This window comes from Salvelinus sp. IW2-2015, linkage group LG4q.1:29 (genome assembly GCF_002910315.2).
Source record: "Salvelinus sp. IW2-2015 linkage group LG4q.1:29, ASM291031v2, whole genome shotgun sequence".
NCBI lineage: Eukaryota > Metazoa > Chordata > Actinopteri > Salmoniformes > Salmonidae > Salvelinus > Salvelinus sp. IW2-2015.
In genome coordinates this window covers 83,360,729-83,383,199 of record NC_036842.1, presented here as the reverse complement: position 1 = coordinate 83,383,199, position 22,471 = coordinate 83,360,729, and the positions used below count along the sequence as shown (strand labels likewise).

At 41.6% G+C, this 22,471-nt stretch overlaps 1 protein-coding gene across 3 annotated transcripts in view; it reads right to left on the bottom strand.

Moving 5' to 3' along the window:
- The window catches only part of far1 (fatty acyl CoA reductase 1), a 54,368-nt gene that overhangs the window by 5,789 nt on the left and 26,108 nt on the right, over positions 1-22,471 (bottom strand). For all 3 annotated transcript variants that reach the window (XM_070443202.1, XM_023985915.2, XM_023985916.2), the window contains 10 exons: positions 21,086-21,311; positions 20,536-20,711; positions 15,868-16,047; positions 15,063-15,240; positions 14,911-14,955; positions 14,291-14,418; positions 14,099-14,166; positions 13,001-13,172; positions 3,240-3,369; positions 2,737-2,864 (listed from right to left, as the gene is read on the bottom strand). In XM_070443202.1, coding sequence (XP_070299303.1) covers positions 2,737-2,864; positions 3,240-3,369; positions 13,001-13,172; positions 14,099-14,166; positions 14,291-14,418; positions 14,911-14,955; positions 15,063-15,240; positions 15,868-16,047; positions 20,536-20,711; positions 21,086-21,274 — 1,394 coding nt within the window. In that variant the 5' untranslated portion in view covers positions 21,275-21,311. The remainder of the gene's footprint in view (positions 1-2,736; positions 2,865-3,239; positions 3,370-13,000; positions 13,173-14,098; positions 14,167-14,290; positions 14,419-14,910; positions 14,956-15,062; positions 15,241-15,867; positions 16,048-20,535; positions 20,712-21,085; positions 21,312-22,471) is intronic.

The window sequence follows — 22,471 nt, the reverse complement described above, 5'->3', positions numbered from 1 at the left end:
CTGTCGTGCGTGAAAAGCCCAGGAGGCTGGTAGTTTGAGATACCGGAACCGGCACGCCTGGCACAGATGATCATACCACGCTCAAAGTTGCTTAGGTCACTCGTTTTGCTCATCCTAACATTCAATCAAACAGTAACTGAATGCCTCGATGCCTGCTTTATATAGCAAGCCATGGCCAAGTGACTCATGTCTGTAAGAGCGAAAATAAATTATGAATGGGGTGGTGTACCTAATGAACTGGCCTCAGTGTACATGATCAAAAGTTTGCATGAGATTCTCCTAGAGGTGTTTTACATGCAAGGCTTGAGTCTTGGATACTTAGTATTATTTATTGCCCTGCTACTAACTCATTGTGCGTGTCCTCTAAGCCCTAGTCCTGGCCAGGGTGTGTATCAGGGGTTAGGATTTGTATGTATTGTTGGTTGTGTTAATAAACATTGGCACTGTTTAATTCTGTTGGAAACCCAAATTGGTCTACACGGACAAGTTCTGGCCTGGTTTAGATCGTATCTGTCGGAAAGATATCAGTTTATCTCTGTGAATGGTTTGTCCTCTGACAAATCAACTGTACATTTCGGTGTTCCTCAAGGTTCCGTTTTAGGACCACTATTGTTTTCACTATATATTTTACCTCTTGGGGATGTCATTCGAAAACATAATGTTAACTTTCACTGCTATGCGGATGACACACAGCTGTACATTTCAATGAAACATGGTGAAGCCCCAAAATTGCCCTCGCTAGAAGCCTGTGTTTCAGATATAAGGAAGTGGATGGCTGAAAACTTTCTACTTTTAAACTCGGACAAAACAGAGATGCTTGTTCTAGGTCCCAAGAAACAAAGAGATCTTCTGTTAAATCTGACAATTAATCTTGATGGTTGTAAAGTCGTCTCAAATAAAACTGTGAAGGACCTCGGCGTTACTCTTGACCCTGATCTCTCTTTTGACRAACATATCAAGACTGTTTCAAGGACAGCTTTTTTCCATCTACGTAACATTGCAAAAATCAGAAATTTTCTGTCCAAAAATGATGCAGAAGAATTAATCCATGCATTTGTTACTTCTAGGTTAGACTACTGCAATGCTCTACTTTCCGGCTACCCGGATAAAGCACTAAATAAACTTCAGTTAGTGCTAAATACGGCTGCTAGAATCCTGACTAGAACCAATGAAATTTGATCATATTACTCCAGTGCTAGCTTCCCTACACTGGCTTCCTGTTAAGGCAAGGGCTGATTTCAAGGTTTTACTGTTAACCTATAAAGCGTTACATGGGCTTGCTCCTACCTATCTTCTCGAGTTGGTCCTGCCGTACATACCTACACGTACGTACGGTCACAAGACGCAGGCCTCTAATTGTCCCTAGAATTTCTAAGCAAACAGCTGGAGGCAGGGCTTTCTTCCTATAGATCTCCATTTTTATGGAATGGTCTGCCTACCATGTGAGAGACGCAGACTCGGTCTCAACTTAAGTCTTTACTGAAGACTTATCTCTTCAGTAGGTCATATGATTGAGTGTAGTCTGGCCCAGGAGTGTGAAGGTGAACGGAAAGGCTCTGGAGCAACGAACCGCCCTTGCTGTCTCTGCCTGGCCGGTTCCCTCTCTCCACTGGGATTCTCTGCCTCTAACCCTATTACAGGGGCTGAGTCACTGGCTTACTGGTGCTCTTTCATGCCGTCCCTAGGAAGGGTGCGTCACTTGAGTGGGTTGAGTCACTGACGTGATCTTCCTGTCTGGATTGGCGCCCCCCTTGGTTTGTGCTTGTGTGGGAGATCTTTGTGGGCTATACTCGGCTTGTCTCAGGATTGTAAGTTGGTGGTTGAAGATATCCCTCTAGTGGTGTGGGGGCTGTGCTTTGGCAAAGTGGGTGGGGTTATATCCTTCCTGTTTGGCCCTGTCTGGGGGTATCATCGGATGGGGCCACAGTGTCTCCTGACCCCTCTGTCTCAGCCTCCAGTATTATGCTGCAGTAGTTTATGTGTCGGGGGTACGGGTCAGTGGTTATATCTGGAGTACTTCTCCTGTCTTATCCGGTGCCTGTGTGAATTTAAAGTATGCTCTCTCTAATTCTCTCCTTCTCTCTTTCTTTCTCTCTCTCGGAGGACCTGAGCCCTAGGACATGCGTCAGGACTACCGGGCATGATGATCCTTGCTGTCCCCAGTCACCTGGCCTTGCTGCTGTTCCAGTTTCAACTGTTCTGCCCGCGGTTATGGAACCCTGACCTGTCCACCGGACGTGCTACCTGTCCCAGACCTGCTGTTTTCAAACTCTCTAGAGACCGCAGGAGCGGTAGAGATACTCTTAATGATCGGCTATGAAAAGCCAACTGACATTTACTGCTGATTATTATTTGACCATGCTGGTCATTTATGAACATTTGACATCTTGGCCATGTTCTGTTATAATCTCCACCCGGCACAGCCAGAAGAGGACTGGCCACATAGCCTGGTTCCTCTCTAGGTTTCTTCCTAGGTTTTGGCCTTTCTAGGGAGTTTTTCCTAGCCACCGTGCTTCTACACCTGCATTGCTTGCTGTTTGGGGTTTTAGGCTGGGTTTCTGTACAGCACTTCGAGATATTAGCTGATGTACGAAGGGCTATATAAAATAAACTTGATTGATTGATTGTACATCGTTCATTTGAAAGGACCTGTGTTTAGTTCCGAGGACCTCCCCTAGCGTATAAAAAAGGTGGCATAGTCAAGTTAACACGTGCAGATAGAGACATTTCTCTTACTTGTTGAGGTGTTTGCGTGCTGCTGGCAGGCCGGACTCAGCCTCGTTCAGGACATACTTCTTAGTCCCCATGCAGTAGTTCTCCATGTACTCTGCCCAGTTCAGCTGTCGCACGTCAAAGTTGAATGTCTGGACCAAAAAAAAAACATCAAGAGTATTTCATATTGTAAGGATAGGCATTGAGCAACTATGTAGTAGAGGAAAAATGTCTACAAAAGTACAATATGAAACATGATCACTAGGTTTCTGGACCAACGTATATTCACTGTGCATTTCAGCCAGGCCCCAACTATCCAACACAATTACTCCATTCAAAACCAAGCTGAATAATTCAATTGTGCTTCGGCTACAATCTCAAACAAACATACTCCATTCGTCTGTCTGCCACTCTACCAGCGTGCGTGTCCTACAAGTGTGTGTATATGTGGGTCCTAGAAGTGTGTGTATATGTGGGTCCTACAAGTGTGTTAATGTGTGTGACTGATGGGTGGGCATAAAGCATACCCTCTTGTCATCAGCACCCATCTGGTTCATGAGCATGGTGACGTTGTCATTTTTCCACACCCACGAATGGCTCGTGAAGTACTCCAGCACCATCATGGCCCTGTGCAGCCTTGTAATGGTCTTCATCATCCTGCCGTGGTGGTCGACATGGTAACAGGGAAGAGGCAGGTATTAGGTAGGTATAGCTGGCACTGAGCCGTCTTTTAAAGAGTGGTTTTCATTTGTTTTATATATACACAAAGTACCAGTCCAAAGTTTGGACACACCTACAAATTCAGGGGGTTTTCTTTATTTTTACTATTTTATACATTGTAGAATAATAGTGAAGACATAACACATATGGAATCATGTAGTAACCAAAAAAAGTGTTAAACAAATCCAAATCTATTTTAGATTCTTCAAAGTGGCCACCCTTTGCCTTGATGACAGCTTTGAACTCTTGGCATTCTCTCAACCAGCTTCATGAGGTAGTCACTTGAAATGCATTTCAATTAACAGGTGTGCCTTGTTGAAAGTTCATTTGTGGAATTTCTTTCCTTCTTAATGCGTTTGAGCCAATCACTTGTGTTGTGACAAGGAACGGGGGTATACAGAAGATAGCGCTATTTGGTAAAAGACCAAGTCCATTTTATGGCAAGAACAGCTCAAATAAGCAAAGAGAAATGACAGTCCATCATTACTTTAAGACATGGTCAGTCAATCCAGAAAATGTCAATAACTTTGAAAAGTTCTTCAAGTTCAGTCACAAAAGCCATCAAGAGCTATGATGAAACTGGCTCATGAGGACCCCCACAGGAAAGGAAGACCCAGAGTTACCGCTGCTGCAGAGGATAAGTTCATTAGAGTTACCAGCCTCAGAAATTGCAGCTCAAATAAATGCTTCACAGATTTCAAGTAACAGACATCACAACATCAACTGTTCAGAGGAGACCGCATGAATCAGGCCTTCATGGTCTAATTGCTGCAAAGAAACCACTACTAAAGGACACCAATAGGAAGAAGAGCCTTGCTTGGGCCAAGAAACACGAGCAATGGACATTAGACCGGTGGAAATCTGTCCTTTCGTCTGATGAGTCCAAATTTGAAATTTTTGGTTCCGACCACTGTGTCTTTGTGAGACGCTGAGTAGGTGAACGGATGATCTCCGCATTTGTGGTTCCCACCGTGAAGCACGGAGGAGATGTGATGGTGTGGGGGTGCTTTGCTGGTTATCTTCTTATGGCTAGGGGTTCCGCTTGACAACATTCCACTGAAAAGGCAGAGCGCGAAATTCAAAAATATTTTTGGGAAATATGTAACTTTCATACATTCACAAGTGCAATACACCAAATTAAAGCTTAACTTCTTGTTAATCTACCCATTGTGTCCGATTTCAAAAAGGCTTTACAGCGAAAGCACACCATATGATTATGTTAGGTCAGAGGCTAGTCACAAAAACACACAGCCATTTTCCAGCCAAAGAGAGGAGTCACAAAAAGCAGAAAGAGATAAAATGAATTACTAACCTTTGATTATCTTCATCAGATGGCACTCATAGGACTTCATGTTACACAATACACGTATGTTTTGTTCGATAAAGTTCATGTTTATATCCAAAAATCTCAGTTTACATTGGCGCTTTATGGTCAGTAATGTGATTTGAAAACATCCGGCGAATTTTCAGAGGCACATCAATTTACAGAAATACTCATAATAAACTTTGATAAAAGATACAAGTATTATGCACAGAATTATAGATATACTTCTCCTTAATGCAACCGCTGTGTCAGATTTCAAAAAAGCTTTACGGAAAAAGCAAACCATGCAATAATCTGAGTACGGCGCTCAGACACAAAAACAAGCCATGCAGATACCCGCCATGTTGTGGAGTCAGTAAAAGTCAGAAATAGCGTTATAAATATTCACTTAMCTTTGATGATCTTCATCAGAATGCACTCCCAGGATTCCCAGTTCCAAAATAAATGTTTGTTTTGTTCGATAAAGTCCATCATTTATGTCCAAATACCTCCTTTGTTAGCGCGTTTGGTAAACAAAGCCAAACTCACGAGGCGCGGGCAAATCCAGGCGAAAGTTCAGACAAAGTTCAAAAAGTTATATTACAGTTCGTAGAAACATGTCAAACGATGTATAGAATCAATCTTTAGGATGTTTTTAACATAAATCTTCAATAATGTTCCAACCGGAGAATTCCTTTGTGTTTAGAATTGCAATGGAACGCAGGTCGCTCTCACGTGTGCACGCGTGATCAGCTCATGCCACTCTGGCAGACCTCTGGTTGAATCAGCTCTCATTCGCCCCCACTTCACAGTAGAAGCCTCAAGCAAGGTTCTAAAGACTGTTGACATCTAGTGGAAGCCTTAGGAAGTGCAACATGACCCCATAGACACTGTATATTCGATAGGCAATGAGTTGAAAAACTACAAACCTCGGATTTCCCACTTCCTGGTTGGATTTTTCTCAGGTTTTCGCCTGCCATATGAGTTCTGTTATACTCACAGACATCATTCAAACAGTTTTAGGAACTTCAGAGTGTTTTCTATCCAATACTACTAATAATATGCATATATTAGCTTCTGGGCCTGAGTAGCAGGAAGTTTACTCTGGGGACGCTTTTCATCCGAACGTGAAAATGCTGCCCCCTATCCCAAACAGGATTTATACTGTCAGTGATTTATTTAGAATTCAAGGCACATTTAACCAGCATGGCCACCCCAGCATTCTGCAGCGATACACCATCCCATCTGGTTTGCGCTTAGTGGGACTATCATTTGTTTTTCAACAGAACAATGACCCAACACACACCTCCAGGCTGTGTAAGGGCTATTTGACCAAGAAGGAGAGTGATGGAGTGCTGCATCAGATGACCTGCCCTCCACAATCACCTGACCTCAACCCAATTGAGATTGTTTGGGATGAGTTGGTTCGCAGAGTAAAGGAAAAGCAGCCAAAAAGTGCTCAGCGTATGTGGGAACTCCTTCAAAACGGTTGGTTACGACAGGATACCATATGTGTTATTTCATAGTTTAGATGTCTTCACTATTATTCTACAATGTAGAACATTGTAAAAATAAAGAAAAATCCCTGAATGAGTAGGTGTCTCCAAGACTTTGACTGAAACTGGACACAAAGTACCCCTTGACTTTTTCCACATTTTGTTGTGTTACAAATTGCGATTCAAATGGATTTAAATGGTCTTTTGCTAGACAGCCATTTTCAGGTCTTGCCCTAGATCTTTAAGCCGATTTAATTCAAAACTCTAACTAGGACACTCAGGAACATTCAATGTCGTCTTGGTAAGCAACGCATTGTATATTTGGCCTTGTGTTTTACGTTATTGTCCTGCTGAAAGGAGAATGTGTCTCCCAGTGTCTGTTGGAAAGCAGGTTTTTCTCTAGGATTTTGCCTGTGCTTAGCTCTATTCAGTTTATTTTTATCCTAAAAAAAATCTCCCTAGTCCTTGCCGATGACGAGGATACCCATAACATGATGCAGTCACCACCATGCTAGAAAATAGGAAGAGTGGCACTCAGTGATGTGTTGTGTTTGCCCCAAACATAATTCAGAACAAAAAGTTAATTTCTTTGCCATATGTTTTTCATTATTACTTTAGTGCCTTATTGCAAACAGCATGCATGTTTTGGAATATTTTTTATTCTATACAGACGTCCTTCTTTTCACTCTGTCAATTAGGTTATTATTGTGGAGTAACTACAATGTTGTTGATCCATCCTCAGTTCTCCTATCACAGCCATTAAACTCGAACTGTTTTTAAAGTCACCATGGGCCTCATGGTAAAATCTGTGTGCAGTTTCCTTTCTCTCCGGCAACTGAGTAAAGGATGCCTGTATCTTTATAGTGACTGGGTGTGTTGATACACCATCAAAAGCACAATGAATAACTTCACCCTGCTCAAAGGGATATTCAGTGTCTGCTTTTATTTTATTTGTTTTATTTTTACCCATCTACCAATAGGTGCCCTTCTTATCCAGGCATTGGTAAACCTCCCTGGCCTTTGTGGTTAAATATGTGTTTCAAACGCACTACTCGACTGAGGGACCTTACAGATAATTGTGTGTGTGGGGTACAGAGATGAGGTATCATAAAAAATGTCATGTTAACCACTATTATTGAGTCCATGCAACTTAAGCAAATTATTACTCCGGAGCTTATTTAGGCTTGCCATTACTCTCTTGACGCTAGGGGTCATATTTTTTTTAATAAAAAAATAATAATAACGTTCCCAAGGTAAACAGACTATTTCTCAGGTCCAGATCGTAGAATATGCATATAATTTACAGATTAGGATAGAAAACACTCTAAAGTTTCCAAAACGGTCAAAATATTGTCTGTGAGTATAACAAAACTGATTCTGCAGGCGAAAACCTGAGGAAATCTAACCCGGAAGCGATTTTTTTTAAATCATAATTTTCATCTGTGTTTCCTGGCCCATCTTTCTTCCATTTAAAGGGGTATCAACCAGATTCATTTCCCAATGGCTTCCTCAGGCTGTGACCCAGCTTTAGACATAGTTTCAGGCTTTTATTTTGAAAAATGAGCAAGATTTTTCAAAACTAGTCAGGTGTCCTCTGATTAGTTCCTGCGCGCGAGAGGGGTAGCTCTCCATTTTCTTTCTCTCTTTTATTGAATAGGTTACGGTCCGGTTGAAATATTATCGATTATGTTTGTTAAAAACAACCTGAGGACTGATTCGTAGAAACATTTGACATGTTTCTACGAACATTACGGATACTTTTTTGAATTTTCGTCGAACGGAACGAGGCTTTGGTTTTCTGAACATAACGCGCAACCCAAATGGCGTTTTTTTGTTATAAAAGTAATATTTATCGAACAAAAATAACATTTGTTGTGTAACTGGGAGTCTCGTGAGTGCAAACATCAGAAGATTATCAAAGGTAAGCGATTAATTTTATTGCTTTTCTGACTTTCGTGACCATGCTAATTTGGGGCTAGCTGTTGTAGCATTGATTCATACACTCACAAAAGCTTGGATTGCTTTCGCTGCAAAGCATATTTTCAAAATCTGACACGATAGGTGGATTAACAACAAGCTAAGCTGTGTTTTGGTATATTTCACTTGTGATTGCATGATTWAAAAAAAAAATTGTAATATTTTGCGCCCTGCAATTCAGCGGTTGTTTAGGAAAATGATCCCGCTAAAGGGATCCGTAGCGCAGAGAAGTTAAGGGGTTGAATACCTATTGACTCAAGACATTTCAGTTATTTGTAAAAAATGTAATGTAATACATTTTAAATTTAGGCTGTACCAACAAAATGTGGAAAAAGTAAAGGGATGTGAATACTTTCTGAAGGTATTGTATGAGATTGGAATAATACTGTGAAATGTAAAAAATTATGATAACGCCTATTTTGTGTAGGAGCAGTTTTGAAAAGACCGCCTGAAATGTCTGCCTGTTCTGGTGGGATGGAGTTTTGGCCTGCCTGATGAAATCACCAGGCAGTAAATTAGTTAATAGACCAATAAGAAAGAGTTCCAAACCTCTCTGCAATAACAGGTAGTTTTCTCCTCCCCACTCTGACCACCCCCAAGCAGTTCTAGCTAAATTATTGCTTGAGAAATTGCTTTTTGCTAAGGGAGTAAATGTTATTTATAACTATTTATAAAATTTTACCCCTCAAATGAAAATGGATGGCCCTCCCTTCAGTAAAATATATTTGACCAAGAGTAGGGGTGGAAATATCTCCTTTATAGTAAAAGCATTGCATGAATCTATCATCATACTTGTATTTTATAAACATTTCATGCAATTCTATGTAATTCTACATATCAGAATATTTTTTATAGCACACAAATTACTGAAGTTACATGCTAAGAATGAACAGAAAGAGGCCTGTGTTCACCTTATCATATTTATACAATGCCAAATCAGTGTGTCTTGTTTGCAAAGAAACTGTCCCTGTTTGCAAATAATTAAAATCGAGACGTCATTAGGAATCTGAGCGTGGTACTTTCGAAAGTTAGGCCTACCTTGCCACCAGAGACAGGGTATGTCTACCGACGCAGAAAAATGGAAGCTTTAACTGCTGGCTACTCTTCTTCCGTGGCTTAACCCAACGAGAGAATGTCACAAGTGTTTCCCTAAAATCTGTCTGGTATTAAACATCTTCTATTGTATAGAAAGTGAATAGCTTAATCAATTGATAGTGACAGAATTAGACTACTTCCCAAGCAAAGTCAGCCTCTGAATGTCAAAGGAAACAATGATATCCCTGTATGCAGAGGGTCACATCTTTCCTAGGTATTTTAAAGCTTGTTTATAGCATAAAACATCGACCAAAGCACTGTTATAGATCACTTTAAATAATTGGATCGGTTTCATTTTCTTCAAAATCTTAAGCTAACAAGGGTGTGTGCTTTTTGCCATTTTCTTTAATAAAAGATAGGCCTATGGCATACTCTCATACCACCTCAATTCGAGTTAACTTAACAGCCCTTCACTGACACTGAGGTAGGCTATTTAAAGAGTGCATGGTGGGTGGAGGAATTCACCGACAAATCTATGGATATAGCAGCTTATAGCCTAATTTCGTCTGTCAAACAGGTAGACCTACCCCTTATTTCTTAAATAGGAAGAAATAGGCTCTAACACAATGCCCTCGTTAGTAAAGTCTAATTAAAAGGAGACTGTTTAAATTAATTATGCTTACTGGAATTTGCCTACTTTCAGCACCATGAGCTGTCCATTTCAGATCGACTGTGCCGTGGCAGCTGCTTCAAGTATCAGCACCAAAATGTAAGTTACCTGAATCTGTCTTATTATGAGTTCAGTAACTCTTTATAAATACATTAATGGGCAATAAACATAGTTTTACATCAAATCAATTATAGTAGTAGCAAGCTATCAAATTTGACCTCCGGTCCCCCTTCTCATCTTCGCGCTCTCCTTCACAAACTGAGTAGAACATAGGCTAGGCTTAATCATAAATGATTTTCGGAAGTAACTTTTGACTCTCCTCCTGAACTGCCACCGTAGCCCTACACAGCACAGCCATTGGTTAAGCAGTACACAAAAAGGTTTTTGATCAGTAAGAGCAGAGCAGACTGGGGCTCAGGGTTGGAATATCCATTGCAGTGTATAGTGTAGAGAATCATTGTACCATCTAAACCACTGTGAAATATATTTTCCATAAACCAAAATATTGTATTTTCAGCTGTTTGAAGCTGGTGTACAAAACCGAAAGTAAGGTTCAAAAATTAAACTTAAACACAGGAATGATAGAAATAGTGCACATAGAACAGAACTAAAGCTTCTTAGACTTGCTTTCAATGAAAATGACAGATCTATAACCCAAATGTCTATGTGAATTTGGTCAGATTGCCCAAAAAGATACATATTGCAGCTTTAAAGCTGTGAAAGTGTTCAGGGGTCAGATGTTTGAAAATCTGAAGCAATGACATACCCTTCAGTTTTATTCTGTTATCGATTTGTACAAATTGGCTCAATGTCACCTTTTCCTTGTACAAAAAGATCAATAAGTAATTTATCCCTTGTTCCATTTCGGCCATTGTCTGTTTAACAGTTAGCTGGAGTTAGTTTCAATTTCAGTCAAGGGGAGGATTTAGTATTTTTTTTAAATAATAATCTCGTCCAGGGGAGGGTCATGTAAGTTATGAAATTTCAACATTTCTCAGTGTTTTAGAATTGGTAGTTTGAGGCTATATCGATGTGTGCCCGATGCCGCCCCTCATCTCTGATTCTCCACTGGGTGCGCAATATCATTTGCGCCTATAGGCTATTTAGTGTGTAATGCAGCCTAGTTTTATTTACACCTTCCCAGCAGCTATCTTAGAAATATAACTTTGCTCTGTGCTTCTCCGAGCATGCATTTCGTAACCAATAGGCTATGGATCAGTTGATTGAGGCAACTTGCTTGTTTTGTTACAAACTGAAATTAGGCAAACTATTGTTAGCAACCAGGTAATGGCGGAGCGATTTCTGCATAGTGCATCTTTAAATAAAGAACGGCATGAATCCAGCACAATCTATAATATATTACTGATAAGAGTCTAAGCATACTAGTATTATAGGCAAATTTCAACTAATGCCTACCAGTCTCAATTGGGATGAGTATTGTTGGCTTGACACATGTTAAACACAGAACAGTAAGAATGGAGGGCTTGTCCAATCCTGGAAGGTATCTGAGCATGTCTGACTGACAGAAGCTTAACTTGATTGCACTAATTACATTGTCGTCATTAAGAAAGCATCTACTAATTGAAGTGTAAAGTACCATGAACAAACTTGCTTCAGAGGATTCATGGCCATGCCAAATTGCATCAAAAGCAAACATGCTTGTAGTCAGAGCTCAGAGTCCCTCCATGATACATTGTGAACAAAGAGGAAGGTGACAACATACATGGTGAACCATTTAAAAAGTAAAACCTTGACGTATTACCTTTTCCAGTAAGGTAACATCACCCTTAGAATGTGTTGTATACTAAACCAAATGAATTTCAGACAGACAAATCATTTTCTAATTGAGAAGTGTTACCAAATGTTTGTCATTGCTGAAATGTTTCTGGTTTACGATCAACTTGTGGGGATCAATACTGTAAGCGTCAGGTACCAAACACTTGGTTAGACTGAACCATGGCCTTGGTGCTAAATGAAACAATAGGTGGGGATTGTGAGTAAGTCTATCCAATGACACACTGATAAATGTACAGTGTTTCCATTGGCTTGTGAGATCGTAAATTACTGCCAGCGCATTACATTTGTCCCACAATGTGCTTCATTAAGCCCAGGAATAGGGCTACCAAGAATAGAAGTGTTGATGGGCCAATGAATAAAGGACAGGTGTTTGGTACCTGGTATTAATCAAAACTAGTTCCCTGGTGCCTCTCAATTTTAGAGATAAGCTTGGAGAGTGGAGGAGGACGAGGATGAGCAGATCACTCCCAGGTTACTTCAGAAGACTTAATGGCACGGCTCAGAAAAACAAAAAGGTCACAACAAAAGGGGTGGGGGGTTAATTCCACAAAGCAAAAGCGACTGGATAAATTCCACATCTGAGCAGAGCCATATGGTTCAACTGAATAAAAAATCACAAATGCAGTACCAGGCAAAAAGGGTCAAACAAAAACTGTGACAAAAATAAATTACAGAAATAAAACGTTCCTGATGCATGCTTTAGACAGGAACCCATGCTTGTCATGATGACACGGTAGCCTGTCAGCAGCCAGCCAAGTCCGATGACAAAGTTGAGCAAACGTTCGGGCGTTGCTTCCACCCCACCAACCATGCCACACGACCAGCACCCAGTGGTGGAGGGGAGAGAGGGGTTGAGAGGGCACTGTAGTAGACCTTACCGGGGATTCTGACCCGTGGCCCTGAGATACCCGTCATACAGCAGGGCCGGAATAGTGTGACTCACTGTGGTCCAGTACTGATTGGTAAAGAGATTGGACCGCAGGTTAACATTTGGGCGCCTGAAAGCCTGCTCTAAGGGGTTGGTCTTGAAGGTCATGTTTATACAGTACTCTGCAGAGAGAATACGACATCACAGGAGGAAGGAAATTCAATGCCAGGACACGTTGAGGTAACTGAGGGCTAAGAGTGCAGAACCCAGCTCTAAAAAGGTATGTGGATGGCTTATGCACCCTTACCCCCCCAAGACATTGGACAGAAGCATGACATCGCTGGAACAGGTTCAGTACATTGGGCTACACTGAGCGAGAATGCAGAGGGAGATGGAGTGTGACCGAGCGGGGTGTCATTTACCTGGGCTCTTTTCCTGTCATCCTGAGGCAGAGATCATAAAGGAAGGCTGGTGCCTTGTGGCTTACAGCGATCCAGTACTGATTGATAAGGTGATTGGTTGTGAGATTTACATTGGGCCGTCTGAAGGCCTGCTCGAGGGGGTTCCTCTTGAAAGTGGATATAACATGGTACTCTAAGAGACAAAAGGTAGGGGGTTCAACAGGGGTAATGTTGGCACAACCACTCATTTCTCCAAAGTGGAAAGAAAGAGTTAAGCAGCAAGCGGCAACAGATGTTTGGTTTAGACAAAATACCTTTGAAGTGCTTTTAACAATTATTATTTTTAACCGTACAAGTTATTGAAGGAGACTAGGGGTATTACAAAACAACGGAGCAAATATAGACTTCACAGTAAGCCTAATGAATGCAGAAATGCAATGTTAACAACAAAGTGATGTCACCAGAAATATTTTAAAAGCATAAAAAATCTATGGTAAATGAGTAACAAATATATTGACATTTACAACAAACCCAACAGGTTAACAGCTTAAAGGGAACTATACAACTGCCACTATGAAAATGTCACCCATCTTTAATGCACTAAACAAATATTGTACTAAGACTGGAACAGTTTTTCATTTTTATTCAAGAATACCAGTCATGTTATATAGTTTACCTATTGCCTTTAAGCCTGCCACAATGTTGATCTTTCTCAGATGGCTAGCATTCAGAGACTATGTACACAGGATCCCATGTGGCTCAGTTGGTAGAACATGGCGCTTGAAACGCCAGGGTTGTGGGTTCGATTACTATGCGGGACCAGTATATGAAAATGTACGCACTCACTATTTACTGTAAGTCGCTCTGGATAAGAGTGTGTGCTAAATGACTAAACTGTACACTGTACACAAATCCAGGAGAGGTCATTTACAGGGTGGTGACTAACACTCCAATGAGGGTGTGAGTAAACCAAAACCTTCTCACATTCACTACAGTGATAAGAGTGGGCCCTCAAAGAGTATGACTGATAATCATTATTTATCATTCTGCTTTGTTGGAGCATCCGAGAACAAATCCAGTCAGAGTGTATTTGGATAAGATATGAGGAGCGTTTCATACCAACTTCACCCCAGTGGAACGGGTTGATGCTGCCTGTCGTGCAATTGTACACCAATATGCTCTTAGGCCTGCGGGGATAAAGGGAAACAAAATAGAATGTCTGCCATAGAAACCTGAAATAATATTTGCATTTCACAATCACATTATTCATTCAGCTCTACAGATGACAGCTGCAGTGTGTGTGAGACTGACCTGGTGTGTCTCTGGGAGCCTGAGTACCAGGCAGCAGCCAGTGTGGTATTGATGACCACGTCCACAGGCACCAGGTCAGCCACTGCGTTGTTGGATGCTCTCATGGTGCGCAGGATCCCCTTTCCTGCCTATACAGGGCAGAGAGGTGCTAGGTTCATTACCAGGTGATGGGAATGTGGTTTCTCAGGTTATAAATCAGCAGCCACACCTTTGAAATGGTCATGATCGCATTATTGCGATCTGAGCGTTTTACATATTGCACCCCAGTATCTCTACTTGCACATTAATCTTCTGCACATCTACCATTCCAGTGTTTAATTGCTATATTGTAATTACTTCACCACCATGGCCTATTTATTGCCTTACCTCCCTTATCCTACCTCATTTGCACACACTGTATATAGACTTTTTCTACTGTATTATTGACTGTATGTTTGTTTATTCCATATGTAACTCTGTGTTGTTGTGTGTCGAACTGCTTTGCTTAATCTTGGCCAGGTCGCAGTTGTAAATGAGAACTTGTTCTCAACTAGCCTACCTGGTTAAATAAAGGTGAAAAAAAAAAAATATATATATATATATATATATATATATTGAGAACATATTTTTAAGGTACTTACTGCAATGAATATTCCACTAGGTCCATTGAAATTATCAATCCAGCCCTAAGAGTGAAAAACCATGTTATGAACAGTATACAGAATTGACCATGGTCAGCTACAGTATAGCTACCGCTTAGAAGACAGCTGGCTCAGTACATGTGAAGACTCACTGGGAACGGTTCTTTCCAACTGGCCCCTACTATAGAAGGCCTGATTATAGCCACGTTGAGGTTTCCACACTCCTGCTGGACCAGGTACTCAGCCATGGCCTTGGTGTAGGTGTACGTGTTGGGCCTTTTTCCAATCAGCCCTGGGGTCATCGCTGAGACCAGCTTCTCATCCATCCATCTAACCAACATGAAAACACATTGAAGACAGAGCCACAATAAAAAGGTCCATTATCTGCCATATTGCTCAAATACAAAATATATATTCCCAAGACCACAAACCAAATAAGTCTCCGAAATTCCCTTTCCCCACACACATACATGTATGTCTCTGAAGAAATTAGCAAATGCCTACTGTAATACTTAGGGATGGAAACATTCCTACATGAACAGAACAGTGACTTTCACACAACTGGTGACCATGTTGTGCATGTGTGTCCTGTTGCACCACCTGCAAGAGCAGTCAGAGGCCCCACCTAACATTTAGAGTAAAGCAAATGTCATTTAACAGTTCCAATTGCCCTACCACAAATGAGTGAGTGCCACTCAATCAGTAACCAAACTCCATGAAGTTTAAATCAGAGGCCGTCCCTGATTTGGCACAGTTTCAGTCCATGCAGTGAGATATTGATAGACCCTCAAGTGATAGCTACCAAGCTTATTCATTAGCCACTACTAACTAATCCACAGGATGCAAAGCATCTACTTATCTATGATTTCCATTTCATCTCAGTCAAACATGCCAAGCTGTAAATTACTATAATCTCTTGGCTTCCGTTTCTAACAATCGGCAAAGAACTTTACTCACTCTAGGCTGTCGATGAGCTTCTTGTAGTCAACAGGAGGTGGGTAAACCACTTCCTCAATGAGTGTCCGGTCACAGTTGGCGTAGGCTGTGGACACGTGGAGGAACACCTCCAAGTGCTTCATTTTGTGGGCAAGAGCCACCATCTTCTGGGTGGCTAGAACATTCAGTAGCATAGCATCTCTGAAAGAAGGAGAACAAAGAAAATGTCACAAAACATCATTACAGAAATGCTACTAATATATACACACAGCCAAAAGTTGACACACTTTTGACTGTTTCTTTAATTTGACTATGTTTCTTTAATTTGACTATTTTCTACATTGTAGAATAATAGTGAAGACATCAAAACTATAAAATAACTATGACATTTTTATTTTTGTATTTTATTTAACCTTTATTTAACTAGGCAAGTCAGTTAAGAACAAATTCTTATTTACAATGACAGCCTACCGGGGAACAGTGTCTTGTTCAGCTCTGGGATTCGATCCAGCAACCTTTCGGTTACTGGCCCAATGCTCTAACCACTAGGCTACCTGCCACCCCAATCATGTAGTAACCAAAAAAGTGTGAAACAAATCAAAATATATTTTATATTTGAGATCCTTCAAAGTAGCCACCCTTTGCCTTGACAGGTTTGCAAACTCTTGGCATTCTCTCAACCAGCTTCACCTGGAATGCTTTTCCAACAGTCTTGATGGTTCCCACATATGCTGATCCCTTGTTGGCTGCTTTTCCTTCACTCTGCGGTCCAACTCATCCCTAACCATCTCAATTGGGTTGAGGTCGGGTGACTGCGGAGGCCAGGTCATCTGATGCAGCACTCATCACTCTCCTTCTTGGTCATATAGCCCTTACACAGTCTGGAGGTGTGTGTTGGGTCATTGTCCTGTTGAAATACAAATGACAGTCCCACTAAGTGCAAACCAGATGGGATGGCGTATAGCTGCAGAATGCTGTGGTAGCCTTGCTGGTTAAGTGTGCCTTGAATTCTAAATAAATCACTGACAATGGCACCAGCAAAGCATCCTCACACCTCCTCCTCCATGCTTCACGGTGGGAACCCCACATGGGGAGATCATCTGTTCACCTAATCTGCGTCTCACAAAGACACAGCGGTTGGAACCAAAAATCTCAAATTTGGACTCATCAGACGAAAGGACAGATTTCCACCGGTCTAATGTCCATTGCTCGTGTTTCTTGGCCCAAGCAAGTCTCTTCTTATTATTGGTGTCCTTTAGTAGAGGTTTCTTTGCAACCATGAAGGCCTGATTCACGCAGTCTCCTCTGAACAGCTGATGTTGAGATGTGTCTGTTACTTGAACTCTGTGAAGCATTTATTTGGGCTGCAATCTGAGGTGCAGTTAACTCCAATTAACTTATCCTCTGCAGCAGAGGTAACTCTCGGTCTTCCTTTCCTGTGGCGTTCCTCATGAGCCAGTTTTATCATAGCGGTTGATGGTTTTTGCGACTGCACTTGAATAAACTTTAAAAGTTCTTGACATTTTCCGTATTGACTGACCTTCATGTCTTAAAGTAATGATGGACAGTCATTTCTCTTCGCTTATTTGAGCTGTACTTGCCATAATATATAGTGTGCATTCAGAAAGTATTCAGATCCCTTGACTTATTCCACATTTTGCTATGTTACAGCCTTATTCCAAAAGTGATTAAATAGTTGTTTCCCTTCATCAATCTACACACAATACCCCATAATGACAAAGCAAAAACAGTTTTGTAGAAATGTTAGCAAATAAACTGAAATATGACATTTACATAAGTATTCAGAGCCTTTACTCAGTACTTTGTTGAAGCACCTTTGGCAGCGATTACAGCCTTGAGTCTTCTTGAGTATGATGCTACAAGCTTGGCATACCTGTATTTGGGGAGATTCTCCCATTCTTCTCTGCAGATCCTCTCAAGCTCTGTCAGGTTGGATGGGGACTGTTGCTGCACTGCTTTTTCAGGTCTCTCCAGAGATGTTAGATTGGGTTCAAGTCCCCGCACACTGACTCTGTACCGGTGCCCCCGTATATAGCCTCATTATTGTTATTCTTATTGTGTTACTTGTTATTATTACTTTTTATTTTAGTCTACTTGGTAAATATATTCTTAACTCTTCTTGAACTGCACTGTTGGTTAAGGGCTTGTAAGTAAGCATTTCACGGTAAAGTCTACACTTGTTGTATTCGGTGCATGTGACAAATAAAGTTTGATTTGAAGTTCGGGCTCTGGCTGGGCCACTCAGACATTCAGAGACTTGTCCCGAAGCCATTCCTGTGTTGTCTTGGCTGTGTGCTTAGTGTCGTTGTCCTGTTGGAAGGTGAACCTTCACCCCAGTCTGAGGTCCTGAGTGCTCCGGAGCAGGTTTTCATCAAGGATCTCTGTACTTTGCTCCGTTCATCTGTCCCTCGATCCTGACAAGTCTCCCTGTCCCTTTCGCTGAAAAACATCCCCACAGCATGATGCTGCCACCACCATGCTGCACTGTAGGGATGGTGCCAGGTTTCCTCCAGATGTGACACTTGGCATTCAGGCCAAAGAGTTCAATGTTCGGTTCATCATACCAGAGAATCTTGTTTTCCCTGGTCTGAGTCTTTTGGTGCCTTTTGGCAAACTCCAAACGGGCTGTCATGTGCCTTTTGCTGAGGAGTGGATTCCGTCTGGCCACTCTACCAGAAAGGCCTGATTGGTGGAGTGCTGCAGAGATGGTTGTCCTTCTGGAAGCTTTTCCCATCTCCACAGAGGAACTCAGGAGCTCTGTCAGAGTGACCATCGGGTTCTTGGTCACCTCCCTGACCAATGCCCTTCTCCCACAATTGCTCAGTTTGGCCGGGCGGCCAGCTCTAGGAAGGGTTTTGGTGGTTCCAAACTTCTTCCATTTAAATTAGGATTACCACTTTATTTTAAGATTGTGAAATGTCAGAATAATAGTAGAGAGAATGATTTATTTCAGCTTTTATTTCTTTCATCACATCCCCAGTGGGTCAGAAGTTTACATACACTTAATTAGTATTTGGTAGCATTGCCTTTGAATTGTTTAACATGGGTCAAACGTTTCGGGTAGCCTTCCACAAACTTCCCACAATAAGTTGGGTGAATTCTGGCCCATTTCTCCTGACAGAGCTGGTGTAACTGAGTCAGGTTTCTAGGCCTCCTTGCTCGCACACGCTTTTTCAGTTCTGCCCACACATTTTCTAGAGGATTGAGGTCAGAGCTTTGTGATGGCCACTCCAATACCTTGACTTTGTCCTTAAACCATTTTGCCACAACTTTAGAAATATGCTTGGGGTCATTGTCCATTTGGAAGACCGATTTGCAACCAAGCTTTAACTTCCTGACTGATGTCTTGAGATGTTGCTTCAATATATCCACATAATTTTCCTTGCGCATGATTCCATCTATTTTGTGAAGTGCACCAGTCCCTCCTGCAGCAAAGCACCCCCACAACATCATGACGCCATCCCCGTTCTTCACGGTTGGGATGGTGTTCTTCGGCTTGCAAGCCTCCCCCTTTTTCTTTCAAACATGACGATGGTCATTAGGGCCAAACAGTTCTATTTTTGTTTCATCAGACCAGAGGACATTTCTCCAAAAAGTATGATCTTTGTCCCCATGTGCAGTTGCAAACTGTAGTCTGACTTTTTTATGGTGGCTTTGGAGCAGTGGCTTCTTCCTTGCTGAGTGGCCTTTCAGGTTATGTCGATATAGGACTCGTTTTACCGTGGATATTGATACTTTTGTACCCGTTTCCTCCAGCATCTTCACAAGGTCCTTTGCTGTTGTTCTGGGATTGATTTGCACCTTTCACACCAAAGTACGTTCATCTCTAGGAGACAGAACACGTCTCCTTCCTGAGCGGTATGACAGCTGCGTGGTCCCATGGTGTTTATACTTGCGTACTATTGTTTGTACAGATGAACGTGGTACCTTCAGGCGTTTGGAAACTGCTCCCAAGGATGAACCAGACTTGTGGAGGTCTACATTTTTTTCTGAGGTCATGGCTGATTTCTTTTGATTTTCCCATGATGTCTAGCACAGAGGCACTGAGTTTGAAGGTAGGCCTTGAAATACATCCACAGGTAAACCTCCAATTGACTCAAATTATGTTAATTAGCCTATCAGAAGCTTCTAAAGCCATGACATCATTTTCTGGAATTTTCCAAGCTGTTTAAAGGCACAGTCAACTTAGTGTATGTAAACTTCTGACCCACTGGAATTGTGATATAGTGAATTATAATTGAAATAATCTGTCTGTAAACAATTGTTGGAAAAATGTATTGTGTCATGCACAAAGTAGATGTCCTAACCGACTTGACAAAACTATAGTTTGTTAACAAGAAATTTGTGGAGTGGTTGAAAAACAAGTTAATGTCTCCAACCTAAGTGTATGTAAACTTCCGACTTCAACTGTATATATATATATATATATATGTATATTTAAAAAAAAATGTATTTAAAAAAATAAACCTAAGCAATAGATAGGTACGTCCGGAGGGTTAGTAAAACTGTGAGAGTAATTTCTCTGCAGGAGAAGCAAGTGTGAGAGAAGAGCCAAGATCACTGTAGATAAATCTGAAAATGCAGCACCGTCCAGCAAGGTTCTGGGAGCAGAAGTGAAACAACGTTCTGGGGAGCAGTATCAGTATCAGGAGAGAAACAACGGCTCACTTTAGAGGCTCATTGAATCGGATGGTTGCAGCACAGTGGAAGACTATGTTGATGCAGTCAGCAAGCGTTTCCTGGTCCACTTTGCTCAGGTCCAGTTCTGGCAGGGTGAGGTCACTGTTCACAGCCACTATCTTCTCAGCAAAGTCTGGCTGCTCATCTCGTAACCTGTCAAAAAGCTGAAAAACAAATACAGTTGTACTAGAGTTGTAATACTCCTTCATTCCACTTTCACAGCCAATAAGCTAAAATGAGCCTATAAGGTTATTTTAATGAAATCATTGTGTAGGTGGAGGGAAGCGTTTTGGTTCGAAAGCACTCCAAGAAAGCAATCCCATTAGTAATACTTAGGCTGGCCTACATCGTGGTCTGCCATGGCCCAATTGTAAAGACCGTATGGAGTGTGGGCTGTGGAACTACGAAGTCTCCGTAACAAGCAGTCAAGAACTTACGACGCATCACCCCACACAGCCTACAGAGTTTTGGCTACCCCCCATGAACATTCCTCTTTGGCTCCCCCATTAGACCTTTCCCCTTCTCCAGCTCTTCTCACCTTGCAGTTGATCATGTCTGCGATGCGGGCCAGGGGAGCGTGGCCTGCTTTGTGCCGTACAAGGACGTACACAGCCTTGACTCCAGGGCAGGACCGCATCAGCTTCTCCAGCAAGACTTTTCCCATAAAGCCTGTGGCTCCTGTGATCAGCACATTCTTCCCCTCATAGTACTCAGGAATGGTCACCATTTTGTCCGTGTGCTCCAACCTTCCTCAACGACGCCACCTGTGGAAGGATTACATCATCGTTAGCCTAGTCACTGAAGATCCTTACTCGCGTGATGGAATTTCAGCAATTACTAGGGCTGTGACCATATCAGTAATTCAATATTTTTCCATGGCAAAAATGAAAACACGACGCAGACCTAACTCTTCAGTCCTTTAAAAACCTGTTGTAAGTAAGATAGTAGTCTATACCTTGGATAATAAATAATGTGACTCTGGATGACAACATAATGATGTTCGTTTCCTAAAGAAGTTAAATCCGCTTTGTTTCCTTGCCACGATACTAACGAGTATCGCAATACTCGTATCATCACTAGCAGTTACACGGTCAAAACCACCCCAGTATGTAAAGGCAAAAACTCCCCTTACCATCTACAACAGTTCACTTCCTAAGCCCATAGCTATCACTTAAAGAAGCTAACACATCTTAGGAATTCAGCCACTCCAATGTTGTAAGCTACTTTTATCCTGTTTAATCCACACACTGCCATTAAGATGGCTGCCGAGCTCAAAAGCTTTACTTAAACCTTGCTGAGACGGGTTTCTCATTGGCACAATCTACTACAAGAGGTCTAGAGAGCAGAGTTGAGCACTCTGCAAAGATCCAGTAAAGACAATTGAAACAGCCTAGAGTAGTAGAAAGAAGACTGCTCTACACAACATCACATTTAAATCACTAATACCCAGTTTACCTTGTTACAACACAAGAGTTTAAACAAGCCTGTGTTATTTTTTTAACAAGTCTAGTCTTATCTCTAGTCGTCGGGTGGATGATACACTGCTGTTGAAACAGAACACTACTCAGACAGATAGTGCCTACAGAAAGTAATCACACCCCTTGACTTTTTCAGCATTTTGTTGTTACAGCCTACACTTGCATGTAGGTGGCAAGTGTAGACACGACCTAAGAGCTTTGCGCACATGGATTGTACAATATTTGCACAATTATTATTTWAAAAATTCTAAATGCTCTGTCATGTTGGTTGTTGATCATTGCTAGACAGCCATTTTCAAGTCTTGCCAGAGATTGAAGTCGATTTAAAACAAAACTGTAACTAGGCCACTCAGGAACATTCACTGTCTTGGTAAGCAACTCCAGTGTAGATTTGGCCTTGTGTGTTAGGTTATTGTCCTGCTGAAAGGTGAATTTGTCTCCCAGAG